General features: G+C 37.3%; 1 protein-coding gene across 2 annotated transcripts in view; it reads right to left on the minus strand.

The window, feature by feature from the left end:
- The window catches only part of RELN (reelin), a 516,315-nt gene that overhangs the window by 424,039 nt on the left and 77,981 nt on the right, over window positions 1-14,295 (minus strand). For both annotated transcript variants that reach the window (XM_060157241.1, XM_060157242.1), the window contains exon 2: window positions 13,173-13,283. In XM_060157241.1, the coding sequence (XP_060013224.1) occupies window positions 13,173-13,283 (111 nt within the window). The remainder of the gene's footprint in view (window positions 1-13,172; window positions 13,284-14,295) is intronic.

Consider the following 14,295-nt stretch of genomic DNA (forward strand, 5'->3'; position numbering starts at 1 on the left):
CAGTTCCACTCCTAAGTGGAATTTTAAAAGAATTTAAAATATATGTTCATACAAGAAACTTGTATATGAATGTTTATAGGAGTGTTATTCATAATAGCCAAAAGTGCCAAAAATGGAAACAATCCAAATGTCCAACAGATAAATGAATAAATAAAATATGGAATATCCATACAATGAACTACTATCTAGCCATAAAGAAGAATGAAGTACTTCATCGTTTAATACGGTTCAATATGGATGAACTTGAAAACATGTTAAGTAAAAGAAGCCAGTAACAAAAGGTCACACATATCATTATTTCATTTATATAAAATGTCCAGAACAGGCAAAGCTATAGAGACAGGAATTAGATTAGTGGTTGCCAGGGGATAGGAGGAGGGGGGATTTGGGACTGACTGTTAATGGGTATAGGGTTCTTTCTGGGGTGATGGAAATGTTTTCAAGTTAGTGGTGATGGCTGCAGAACACAGTGAATGTACTAAGAATCACTGAAGTGTACACTCTTAAATGGAAAGTTTTATATTATGTGAGTTATAGCTCAAAAATAAAAAACAAACAAAAGCATATTAAAGATTTTAAGAAGTACTGTAAAACTTTCTTTAACCAGCCATATTCCAAGCTTTTTTACTCGTTATCCACATAAGACCTATTAACATACCATGAGACACTAATGTTTTCAAGAAACAGTGTGGGAAAACCTGCTATTAACACAATATTTTAAAATTCATTCTAAGATGTGGCTATCATCTCCTTGTTAAAAAGAGAAAAACAGCAAGAAAGAGAAAACGGAGGGGACGGCTAGGGGCTTAAGGGATAGACTTCATCAACCTCATCATTATTCTAGAGCTGGTCATTTGTCCCATTCTCCAGAAGCAGAAAGCCAAATCCCAACTGAATTCTTTTATCAGTAACAGATTTCTCTCCATTTTTATTATTATTGTTAGAAATGCTATTGGATCATTGAGGTTAAAAGTCAGGTTAAAAAAGAATCATCTCATAATGCAAATAATTATTTTAAAAAGAAAACAATTAAGGATAAATAAAACATCTTTCCAGAGCCTGATGTCTGATAGCTCCATTTATTTTACTTTTAACTTGCTATTTACTAGAGTTCATGTGGAGCGGAACTTTCTGAAAGAGAACCAGAAATAACATAATTAACTAGATAATAACAACAACATGGTTCTGATGTATGAAAACACATAGGAAGAAAAGCAGGAGGAGAGCTCAGTCTGGACTTTTACCAAAATATTAACAATTTTTGCTATTCTGTTTTCCAAAATGGCAACTCCCACACTACCAAGTATCTTTCCATTCAGACACTTAGAGTCCTGAAAACAGTAATTTGTTGTGTGCTTGCTTCAGAGAGCAGCCTACATGTCTACGAGGCTACATGCAAAACTCAGCATCAGAGGGTTGAATACAAACCACAACAGAAGACAAGAGTGAAAACAGAACTGGCATTTGGTGAAGTGCCTTTATTGGACTCCTACATCTGTTTTCAGATTCACATGTTGTACCCAGAACTATTTTCTAAGCAATGCCAAGAATTTACTTTCACTTTTTTAAATACTTCAAAGATAATTATCAGAATTATTTCTAGGAAGTAAGAACACCGTAAAATTATTTTAAGTTGTTCTCAAGTTTAACTGCCAGGAAAGAAGAGGCCAACCTTACTCATGAGTATTTATAAACCAATTACTGTGAACATGAAACATAAACTCATTTATCATTACCTGGATACCTCAAAAAAGGACTGGAAAACCTGAAGAGGAAACTACATTACAAGCAAAACGACCACTAGACCAGTTGTTTTAAAGTTTATTCCCTTAAGCATGTACTCAATCTTGTCTCCGGTTAAAGTGGACAGCATACTGTGAAAAGCCTCACTCTTACAGAAAATAGTTATCTCTTATTAGCAAAGACGCAGGATTCCTAAGTGGTTTTAAAACTTATTGTTTAAGAAAAAGAGAGAAAAGTATTTCCAATTCTGCTTTTATCTAGTGAGGGGTAAGACCTCATTTACAGAAACTTATTTTCCAGAATTATTCTTAAAAACTTGGGCATATGAGAAAGTACCCCATGACCTAGAGTACTAATGACCAGTGCTCTATCCTTTTCGTTAGGTGCTCAGTCTTCAAAGCAAATATCTTCTTTAGTAACAAAAATTAGGTTACACTTGCCAAGGCAGAGAAGTCTCTTTGCCAATAATTTTTTAACACTAACAGGCAAAATTATAACAGAACAATTCGAAATTCATAACTTACACAGCATAGTGGCAACTTCTATTAGAATCTGCTCTAAAAATGTGACTTTACTGATGTTCTTATTTACGAGCAGCCAGTTTACTCTGTTCCTGAGCACATGGATTTGAGTAAGAATAAGAAAGAGAATGGAGCTACAAGAACTCCTCTTCTTTAGGGATACATTTTTAAAGTAACTGCAGTGGTTTCTGGGCACATATCTTATCAGGGCTGAATTCCTCTACCTAGAATCTGTGGACTGTCCAGAGAAAATAGACAAGTAAATTATTCAGGAGCTATGAAATGGATTGAATCATAGGTCAAGTGTTGGGTTTCTTTTAGGTTTTTTGTTTGTTTGGTTTTTTGTTGTCATTTGTTTGCTGTTTGCCTAAAGGAAAGAAAACAAGGGACTTAATAACTTTTAAACTAACATCTACCATTTTCAATTATGTAAAAAAAAGTGTTAAAGTTATGCAAAGGATTACACATATATACCAGAAAACCTTCCTTAATCATCTCACTTGATGTACTCTTAGACTATATTCCCAAGAAATTATAGAATCACCATTTTTTGTAAAGATCTAAGAGATAAAATTAGAACTTAGCTGTCACATATCATTCAGACTGACTTGCCCTATGATATGAAGATGAACTGGATGATCTCTTGACATTCTTTCTACTCTCTTGATCCTATAGAAGGCACTTAATCAATCACTCTTCTATCTGAAGGCACTGGTGCCTGCCACTTCCAGGAGAGAAAGGAACAAAGTAGTAGGCAGGATAATAAATTTCTCCAGGATCTCTGATGATACAATATACATTTGTTCCTTTAGTCTTAAATGTCTGTCCAGATGTATAGACTTATATATACATATACACATTCAGAAATACACTCAAACTTAAAGACAATAATATTCTCTCCCTCTTATCCATACCTGTCCACTTGTGCACATACATGCATTTACTAATGTCAATGCTAGTAAACAGTAAAATACCCGATGAAGCCTCAAAGATTTTTCTTGGTTTATTCATGCAATAAATATTTATTGAGCACTTGTTATATGCCATGAGAGTGAAGGTAATAACAAGACCATCTCTCGTCCTCAAAGAGGTATAAAGGTTTTTTAAACAAGTAAATTCAGTAGATTGTTAGAGATGTCTAGTAAAGGTCACAGAGTGTAGCATGGAGGAAGGAGCAGAGAGTTCCATGAGGTGGGGACCAGGGAGGAACAGAGAGGAGGTGAGTGAGGACAGAGGCCCTAAAAGATGGCAGGATGCTTGCCCAGCAGACAGAGCCAGAAGGAATTCTAAGCAGTATCAACAACGTCTAAAGCAGCTGGGATTTTGAAACTGTGTGTGGGTTGCTGTGATTGCTACACAGATGTGTGTGTGTGTGTGTGTGTGTGTGTGTGTGTGTGTGTGTGTGTGTGTGTGTATGTATGTATGGTGAGAGTAGGTGACTGGAAAGGAATAGAAGGAGGCTGGGAAGAGATGGGGGTTAGGGACACGCAGGGCTAAAGCAGAGAGGGCCTTTTTTTAGTCAAGGTTTTTTTGGTTGTAATAGAAACCAACTCAAGCTGGCTTGGTCTGTAACTGGAGTTTAATGACAGGCTATAGACCGGGATTTGGATTATGGCTTTGCAACTCCCTGTGTGTGACCCGGGTCAAGTTACCTGCCCTCTCTGTACCTTAGGCTCTTTACCAACAAGATGAGCATAATTATAGTAGGATTTTTGTTAGGATCAAAAGAGTTAATACCTGCAACACACCTGGCACATAGCAAGTGCTTGATAAATGTTAACTATTTTTAATTGTTTCTTAGAGCCCAAGAATATCTGAGCCTGGTGGGAAGAAAGCCTAAAATAAGAGCCTGCAAAGCTCTGATACCCCAGGCAGCGTTCTGTCTCTCTCTTCTCCTCTCTCTGCATGACCTTCCTCTGAGCCACTGTGGAGGAGGGCTGCACAGGGCTCCCAAATATTTACATGTGCCTTGATCCAGCTCATGAATTGTTGAACTGTGACTGATGAGTCTTAATTCCAAATTCCTGTACTAGTAAATTTGAATGACTCAGCTTAGCTTGTGTATCCCGTGGTTTAAACTGAGGCCAAAGGGATAGGATAAAAACATGCCACAGTGGCCTATCTCCCTTAAATGGGAGAAAGGAGGGCAAAGGAGTAATTTATCTTGATTTCTAACTATTTTCTGGTCTGAACCATAGAAAAGGTGAAGCTATTTGCATCTTCAGAGCTGTCAGAGCTGCTGATGAGTTATTTAAGGATTCTGGTGGTACTTCAGTTTGCATCCTCCTTGAACTTTTCCAATTTGCACAGCCCTAACTCCTTTTAAGAATCTGGACACTACCAAATATAGTATATCACTTAAAACTGTAGTATATCTACACAATGGAATATGATGTAGCCATAAAAAGGAATGAAGTACTGATATATGCTACAACATGGATGAACTCTGAAAACATCATGCTAAGTTAAAGAAGCCAGACACAAAGGGCCACATATTATATGATTCTGTCTACTTGAAATGTCTAAAACAGGCAAGTCCATAGAGACAGAAAGTAGATCAGTAGTTGTCAGAGACTAAGGGGAGGAAGGAATAGGGAGTGGCTGCTAACAGGGATGGGGTTTCCTTTGGAGGTGATGAAATGTTCTGGAATTGGATAGTGGTGTTCATTGCACAACCTTGTGAATATACTAGAAATCATTGAAAAGTACACTTCAAATGGTAACTTTATAGTATGTGAATTATATTTTTTTAAAAAGTATCTGAGACTGTGTATGATGTCAGAACACCTGGTTTTAGTCTTCACACCTACACTCTCTCTCTTGCAGAGTCACCACTTGCCCTTCCTAAGCCTTGTCTCCTTACCTATACATTGGGGCAGGGGCTGAGCCAGGCTCTACCCAAGGTACATTTCAGCTCCAAGTTCTATGGGTAAGAAATTGGGTGCAGGACTTCCTTGGTGGCGCAGTGGTTAAGAATCCGCCTGCCAATGCAGGGGACACGGGTTTGATCTCTGGTCTGGGAAGATCCCACATGCCACGGAGCAACTTAAGCCCTTGTGCCACAACTACTGAGCCTGCGCTCTAGAGCCCACGAGCCACAACTACTGAACCTGCATGCTGCAACTACTGAGCCCCCGTGCTGCAACTAAACTGTGCGCCTACAGCCCGTGCTCCACAACAAGAGAAGCCACTGCAATGAGAAGCCCACGTACCGCAACGAAGAGTAGCCCCCACTCGCTGCAACTAGAGAAAGCCCGTGCAGCAACGAAGACCCAATGCAGCCGATTAATTAATTAATTTTAAAAATTGGGTGTATTTCCCCCACTCCAAATTAATGTCACCTCCCACTTTCATATCTTCTGCCACTTGAAGCATCTTGTCATTCTGTTTCCTATTTCAAAGAAAGAATTCTCACTTCTTTCTGAGTGTTTAAAAAAAAAACACTTATTTTGAGCATATATACAAGGCAGTTGAATAGATAATCTCACTTAACCCACCTAACAACTTTGTGAACTGGCCTTTCTTATCAACCTCATTTTACAAATGCAGACACTGAAGCTCAGGGAAGGAAAGTATGTGGTCCAAGGTAGGAAGAAGCAGGGCCGGGCATACAGCTGGAGCTGCCTCACTCCAGAGGTCACGTCATGGCCCCTGCACTGAGCTGCCTTTCTCCACTAACTCCTTCACTTGGCCCAAATCTCATGTCCCTCAACATTTTCTCTAGCTATTTGTCAATTAATGAATCCAACAGTTTTATTCATCATGCCCATTACTCTAGTAAGTGATTCTTTTTAGTGATTCTTTTTAGATTTAGGAACTGGGAAATATCCCTGAATTCTTTGTCATATGTCAAATGCAAACTATATGACAGTATTTCTTAATCAAGGTAATGCTGGCATACCCAGATGGAATGAATAAAGAACAAACTTAGTCTAATACCCTATAAAGAGGAAAAATTAATGGCAATTTCATCTCTTGTCAACTATGCTCTTTGTACTATTGACTACAGTAATTTGTTTAATTAAATTATAGTCTTTGTGTTAATTATAGATCATTTACCATACCCAATAAAAGATCATGCTTCCAATCCCTCAATGTGTTTAAAATTCCTCAAGTACGTTACAAAGCATTTCTTTGTAAAGAGACAGACAAAATAAATTTAACAAGATCACCTGAGTAATTAAACTTAATTGCAGCTAATAAATAAATACCACTACTATACAAGATGTTATTTAATGAAGTTGCTAGTGGCTGCCCCTTCTTTACAGATATTATGGCCTAAACATGTGTATGTATTCATAACACGTGTATGTCTCAGTCACATAGACAGGATACCTAAGACTGAGCTATAGTTAATGTCCAGGGATGCAGCGGTCCTGGTGATACTTAGTAAAGTTGTAAAAAGTTCTAGTTAGTTTTAATGTGAAGGATATCCAAAAATTAGCTTAAATAGACCCTATGTTTTTATTCTTATTGACAATAAAACAAAGTAGTAACAAAAGCTTGCATTCTGGAAATGAAAGATTAACATACAATCTAAATCCACTGGTAAAGTACACATTCTTATTAACTAGTGACCAATATAAGATTTACTAAAATTTGAAGTCTTAAAATATTTACTTTGCTTTGTAAATCTATCCCTATTCATCTAAAGTTAGAGTGTCATATCACACTGGGAAAAAATCAGATCATTAAGTTCTAATACTGTGCTTCAAAGATAATGCTGAAAATATTAAATTTTTATGGTACTTAATCTACTAAAAACATGACAGGATTGACTGAATCCAAGAACATATCATGGATCTGTTTACTACATTTTCTCCCCAAAGTTAGATTCCATCAAGTCTTGCCCTTTTAAGAGTTTTATAAATTAACAAATGATTGACTCTCGAATGGCTAATTATTACAGAAAAAATAAATGAAACACATAGGCAATTATAAAGGTTTACGTGAAAAACTGCTAAAATGGCTGATGTATTACCTGAGTAAAATTAATCTAGGAATTGCAAAGCAATTTATGCAAGGTCTAACAAAAGTTTAATTTATGCATGGTCTAATAATCTGAAGTGTGGCTGCTACCCATCAGACGTGCAAACCTGATTCTCAGGTTTTAGAGAGCCAGAATACCAAAAACTGAGTAATATGCTTTTAGAGCCAGAATACTAAATATTGAGTAAAATGTATTTCAGTGTCTGGAAAAGGAACAATTTTTGTATGAAAGGATATTCAAATAGCATTTCACTGAGCAACCACAATAAGCCTTGAAGATTTATATGACTGCGCTGGAATTCAGTGCCAAAGACAAGAGGGAAGCATTTTTTTCTGGGATACACAAAGAGATACCCGTAATTAAACATCACACTTCCCCAGAGCAGCATGTTTTCTTATACTGACAAGCAAAATGAGGTATTTAAAATCATGCACTGCTGGCATACAATCATCTTTTGCCTAGCTATTGTTTTCATGTATTTCTGGCTATTAGGCATGTGTCTATTTTTGGTCAGTGAGGTATGATTTAAAGAATTCTGGTTTCCCATAAAAGGCTGTAGTTATGTTAGTGGAATTACATTTATACCACAGTATCTTAAGGATAATTATGGCCTTATTTTGGCTAGTCATACACACATTTTATATTCAAAAGAGAGTGGCTATAACTTTAGTGTAATCAGTATGATTAAAATTAACTATAAGCAGAAAAAACTTTCCGAAGTACCTTTTCAGACTCAACTATATGTTTTACTTTGCCTTATTTATCACAGCTAGTTAAACATATCACACACTAATTCCACGACATATTGGGAAAATGCCAAACAAGTCATGTTTGCTTAACAGTCCATCAGTTAAGTCAGGGCCTAATGATAGATTATGTATTCAATAATTCTTTTGTTCTAGATCAAAGAATGCCACACTACTTCAGCCTGATCCTACTATAACTACTAAACTACCAAAAAGCAGCAATTCTGTTACATTTTCTATGTCTTCTATAAGACTTTTCCTCTACTTTCTCACCTATACCCTACTCAAATTGAATTTTTTCTATTTTATTTAAATTATAAAGAATATATTAAACTTAAATACCCAAAAACTTAATGTGCTTTTGTTTCCAAAAATGACCATTTACCTACAAAGACATTTAATCTTCTTCTTTCTATTCTATTATTTATGAAGATTAACTGTTTAACAATATTCAGGTATATTATTTTATTTTTGTACATCTTTATTGGAGTATAATTGCTTTACAATGGTATGTTAGTTTCTGCTGTATAACAAAGTGAATCAGCTATACATAAACATATAGCCCCATATCTCCTCCCTCTTGCATCTCCCTCCCACCCTCCCTATCCCACCCCTCTAGGTGGACACAAAACACCGAGCTGATCTCCCTGTGCTATATGGCTGCTTCCCACTAGCTATCTGTTTCACATTTGGTAGTGTATATATGTCCATGCCACTCTCTCACTTCGTCCCATTTTACCCTTCCCCTTCCCTGTGTCCTCAAGTCCATTCTCTTCATCTGCGTTTTTATTCCTGTCCTGCCCCTAGGTTCTTCAGAGTTTAATAAACTCAAAATGGATTAAACACCTAAATGTAAGGCCAGACACTATAAAACTTTTAGAGAAAAACATAGGCAGAATACTCTATGACATGCATCACAGCAAGATCCTTTCTGACCCACCTCCTAGAGAAATGGAAATGAAAACAAAAATAAATAAATGGGACCTAATGAAATTTAAAAACTTTTGCACAGCAAAGGAAACCATAAACAAGACGAAAAGACAGCCCTCAGAATGGGAGAAAATATTTGCAAACGAAGCAACTGACAAAGGATTAATCTCCAAAATATACAAGTAGCTCAATATCAAAAAAATAAACAACCCAATCCAAAAATGGGCAGAAGATCTAAATAGACATTTCTCCAAAGAAGATATACAGATTGCCAACAAACACATGAAAGGATGCTCAACATCACTAATCATTAGATAAATATAAATTATAACTACAATGAGGTATCACTTCACACCAGTCAGAATGGCCATCATCAGAAAATCTACAAACAATAAATGCTCCAGAGGGTGTGGAGAAAAGGGAACCCTCTTGCACTGCTGGTGGGAATGTAAATTGATACAGCCACTATGGAGAACAGTATGGAGGTTCCTTAAAAAACTAAAAATAGAACTACCATACGACCCAGCAATCCCACTACTGGGCATATAACCTGCAAAAACCATAATTCAAAAAAGAGTCATGTACCACAATGTTCACTGCAGCTCTATTTGCAATAGCCAGGACATGGAAGCAACCTAAGTGTCCATCGACAGATGCATGGATAAAGAAGATGTGGCACATATATACAATGGAATATTACTCAGCCATAAAAAGAAACAAAACTGAGTTATTTGCGGTGAGGTGAATGGACCTAGAGACTGTCATACAGAGTGAAGTAAGTCAGAAAAAGAAAAACAAATACCGTATGTTAACACATATATATGGAATCTAAAAAAAAAAAAATGGTTCTGAAGAACCTAGGGGCAGGACAGGAATAAAAACGCAGACGTAGAGAATGGACTTGAGGACACAGGGAATGGGAAGGTAAGCTGGGACGAAGTGAGAGAGTAGCATTGACACTACCAAATGTAAAATAGATAGCTAGTGGGAAGCAGCTGCATTGCACAGGGAGATCAGCTCAGCTAGGTGCCTTGTGACCACCTAGAGGGGTGGGGTAGGGAGGGTGGGAGGGAGACGCAAGAGGGAAGCGATATGGGGAGGAGATATGGAGATATATACATGTATACATATAGCTGATTCACTTTGTTATACAGCAGAAACTAACACAACATTGTAAAGCAATTATACTCCAATAAAGATGTTAAAAAAAAAATGCCAAGTGACCAGTGGGAGACCTGAGAATTTGATTATGGAGGTCAAACTACCATCAATGAGCTTCAAGTTCAGAAGCCTCTTCAGACTCTGCATCCTAGGGCTGGTGGTCATGGGAAGACTACATGCAATTTAAGCTAATCAAAATACATTCTAATTCAAGTGAAACTGCCTTTTTACAGCTTTCAAAGTCACAACAGAAAATGTCTTAAAGCCTAAAACCCTTAAAGAAAATGTCTTTAAATCATTTCTAACAATTTTCAATTGTTAGTTGTTTGTTTGGTTACTAGCTAAAATCTGAGGCAATATGATACATGCCTTTTATATGTTCTTTCAAAATGTGTTTATAATATACTACAAATGATATTTAATGATTTTTCTCATTTAAAGGCTCCAACTTGGTAAACGATGGTTATTTCATGCAGCCAAGTCCTCTCAAATCATCTGGGTCTAAAAACTTCAGAAAAATTCCACCTGAGACCTGTTTGTGTCTGTGTGCTTCCTCCTCACCCCCACCAAAGGAAGTATATGCAAGTCCTGGAATGAGACTTCAGGTTTCAGCTCAGACTTCAGCAGCAGCTGCTTCAGGTATCAAGATTTATAATTTTGGAACACCTAGTTTTACTGAGTATTTTGCCATTGTCATCAGCATTTCATAGATGAGGAACTTAAGCTTAGAGAAGTTAAGCAACGTGGCTGAGGCACATGACTAACGAAGGTCGGGGTATGGATCTGCAAGCAGGTCTGCCTGACTGCACGGCCCACGCTCTTATCCCCCCCTAATATGTTCCTTCCGGTCCAGGCTTGGCTGATGCCAGCCTGCACCTGAACTCCTTCCGTGCCTTGTCACATCAGACCTTTAACCACAGAACAGTCTTTCTGCATCCACTGCTGGACCCGACAGTTTGTTCTCCACACTGACACCAGAGCGATCTCCTCAGCCCGAAACCCTCAATGGCACTCTCTGCTTAAGATCTTGAACGATCTGGCCCTGGTGTCCTCTCCAGCCTTATCTCTTGCCCTCTTGGTTCCAGGTCAACCACTCCAAGGTTTTCTTTCCATTCCTAGAACATAGCCAGCCTCTTCCCACCCTGAGGCCTTTGCATCTACTGTTCTCTTCTTCAGGTATGCTGTGTCCCACATTCCACAGACCTTTAGGGAACTAATTCCTACTCATCCTTCACATCTCAGCTCAACACCACTGCCCCAGGAAAGCCTTTCCAAACTACATGTCATTTTACTCCAGACTAGATCTCCTTTCTCCGTCACGCCCTTTCCCAGCACTCAGTACATTTCCTGCCTAGCCCCTAGCAAGATTTACTATTACATATTTACATGGTTATTTAAATAATGTCTCTCCCATTTAACTAATATAGATGAGTGATTCTTAAAACTTAGTGTGTATCAAAATCACCTGGAGTCCTTATTAAAAAGTGATCCCTGCATCTCAGAGTATCTGATTCTCTGAGTCTGGAGCAAGGCCAGGAACTCTATATTTACAAGTTCCCAGGGATGCTGAAGATGCTGGACCCTGGACTGATCCAGTACAGTGGTTCTCAACTCTGGGTAAACATTAGAATCACCTGGGAGCCAATGCCAAGCCAGGCTCCCAGAGGTTTTGATTTAATTGGGTTAAGGTAGAACCCAGGACATCTTATCTCAAATACTGCATACTTATCCTAAAAACGTTTTTATCTAAAATTTAAATGTAACCAATGTCTTGTACATTTTTATTTGTTAAATCTGGTAACCCTACTTGGAAATCCTATTGTAACATAACACGTACTATGTTATATATTTATGTACACATATTATATATATGATTGTAAGCTGACCTTTCACTTCTACAGAGCACAGAAAGGGTGAGGCTAAAAGAGTGGAATTTTTAGACTTAACTTTTTTTTCTTAAGGATTAGACCTTACAAGTAGTTACCAACAGATTATAAAAGCTTATTTGGTATCTAAAATGGGGCAAATCCTCAATGTCAAATAATTTTAACAGGATTATTAAATGACTTCTAGGTTCCTTTAAGCCCTGAGGCTGTGAACCGCATCTTGGGCCAGCAGGGTAACAATGCAGCCTCAATATTATTGCTCTGACATCAAGCAGTGAGTTATCTGGGCAGAGCTCTGCTGGGACTCAACATAGACGAGATGTTCTTGCATATATCAAAAGTAGGTAAAATTTATTTATTTAATAAGTATCCCAGAAAAAATAAAACGTTGAACACGTGGCTGCTTTAGATAATGCAATTTTGTCTTTCTCACATCAATGGAGGAAGTCTTGTGCAGTTTTCTAATCTTAGAGTAGGATCAGTGATTTCATGTCTTATATAAATTGATATGTTAAATTTGCATTTTTGATGCTGTAAAGGGTCTACCTAATTTCAGCTCGGCATGTTTACCGAATTATGGGTAAACTATAGATTTCCAAATCGAGAATCCTCTGTGATCAGTGACCATCATGTAGCATTCTGCCTCTCCACTTAAGTAACCCTCCAGGTCTCTGGTTTAAGGACAAAGACTCCATATAAGTATTTCAAATATTAAATCACATTATTTTATGAATACTCACAGAATGTAATCATTTCAACAATTATTTCTATCTTCCACTGTGTGCGATGCTTACTTGCCAAACAATGTGACACTTTTCATCTATTCAGGATTTTAAGAACTGTTTATAAAAACAGGCTACTGAATAGATGCATGGGCATCAGAATGAATTCCAATTTCAGCAACCTAAATGACAGAACACAGGAATCTACTCAAACCCCATAGGACCAAGTGTAATAGCAGTAGTACATGGAGAGAGGGATAGAAAGACGGTAACACCAAGCTCATGGTTGGCTGCATATTTACATGACTTATTTCAATTCACCTAACTTCAAGCAAACACACAAATATCACTTCAGATTATTTTTTCTGAAATAATAAATGTCAAATACTTTTAAAACAGATATTTCAAAAAATAAGACCTGTAACTGTATAAAATGTAGACAGTCATGGGTTTCTTATGTCAGGATAGCTTACCAAATCCAAAAGCACTGGACCCTCTGATGCTCTGTGAAGCCTGAACACTTGTAGATGTGTATAGTCCTGTCACCAGTAAGCCATCAAAGAAGGTGCTTGTTGAAATTGTCACTGAAATACAGGGGAAAAAAAGAAACCTTAATTAATACAGTCAGAATAATGAGATACATTTCTGAAGTGTTAGACATTGTCAAAACAATCTTTACTCATTATTAACAAATTATTTTTATACTATCCCTACTTAGTATTTTCTTTATATTAGAAATTACAGAGGAGGAAAAAGAAAAAAACAAAAGCTCAGAACTCCAATGTCTGTAATTGCTGGTCCTAAATTTAGTACATCAGTCCCACCTTTCTGCATTCATTTACACTTTCCCTAGCTATGTGCAAAATCATTGGAAAATAATGTAGTACTGAATAGTCAGTTTCTCCACCTCCATCACCACCCCTGAAGGCAGTCAAATGCATTGCTGGAGTTTTGGCACTGTGATGAAACACTCTTATTTTTTTTTAATATTCAATACTGTGGGAAACAATCTTTCATCAGCTGAAAGCAGAATAGTAAGCTGCACTGCATTTCTTATTGTTACCCTATGTTTCATAGATGAGTTCCCCGGAGTCTTTCAACAAAAGCGGACTAATTTGCATGAAGACAGTCAGCCCTTCTCCCTTTGAGAACAGGAAAAGAAGACCACTACATGCTTTAAGTTTTAGAACAAAGTCTACAAGAGGAGTCCAAATGGTTTTACAACCAGAAAATCCGGATGTTCCTGGGGAAAAAAGAGTCAAATTAAGTATATCTTGTACACTACTCAGGTTTGGCTTATTAAAAAATTGTATCTTGCTCACCACCCTAAAAGTTGATCATAATTTCCTCCTTGACATAATAATTTTTTCTCCTGCATTGCCTTTATTACATCAAGATGAAGGCATTTGTAGGAAGCAGCCAGGAGAAGGTAATATTATTTTGGTAGTACACAGTACAAGGCTGTCATAAATGCTTGCTAGCAATAAGGAGAATGACCAGAGTGACATTAACTGTGATGAGAATGTTTAAATTAAACTCCAGGAAATCCAGTGAGTAGAGTGGAATGGTTTGAAACATCCATATTATAAAACATAA

Source organism: Lagenorhynchus albirostris, chromosome 8 (assembly GCF_949774975.1).
Source record: "Lagenorhynchus albirostris chromosome 8, mLagAlb1.1, whole genome shotgun sequence".
Lineage (NCBI taxonomy): Eukaryota > Metazoa > Chordata > Mammalia > Artiodactyla > Delphinidae > Lagenorhynchus > Lagenorhynchus albirostris.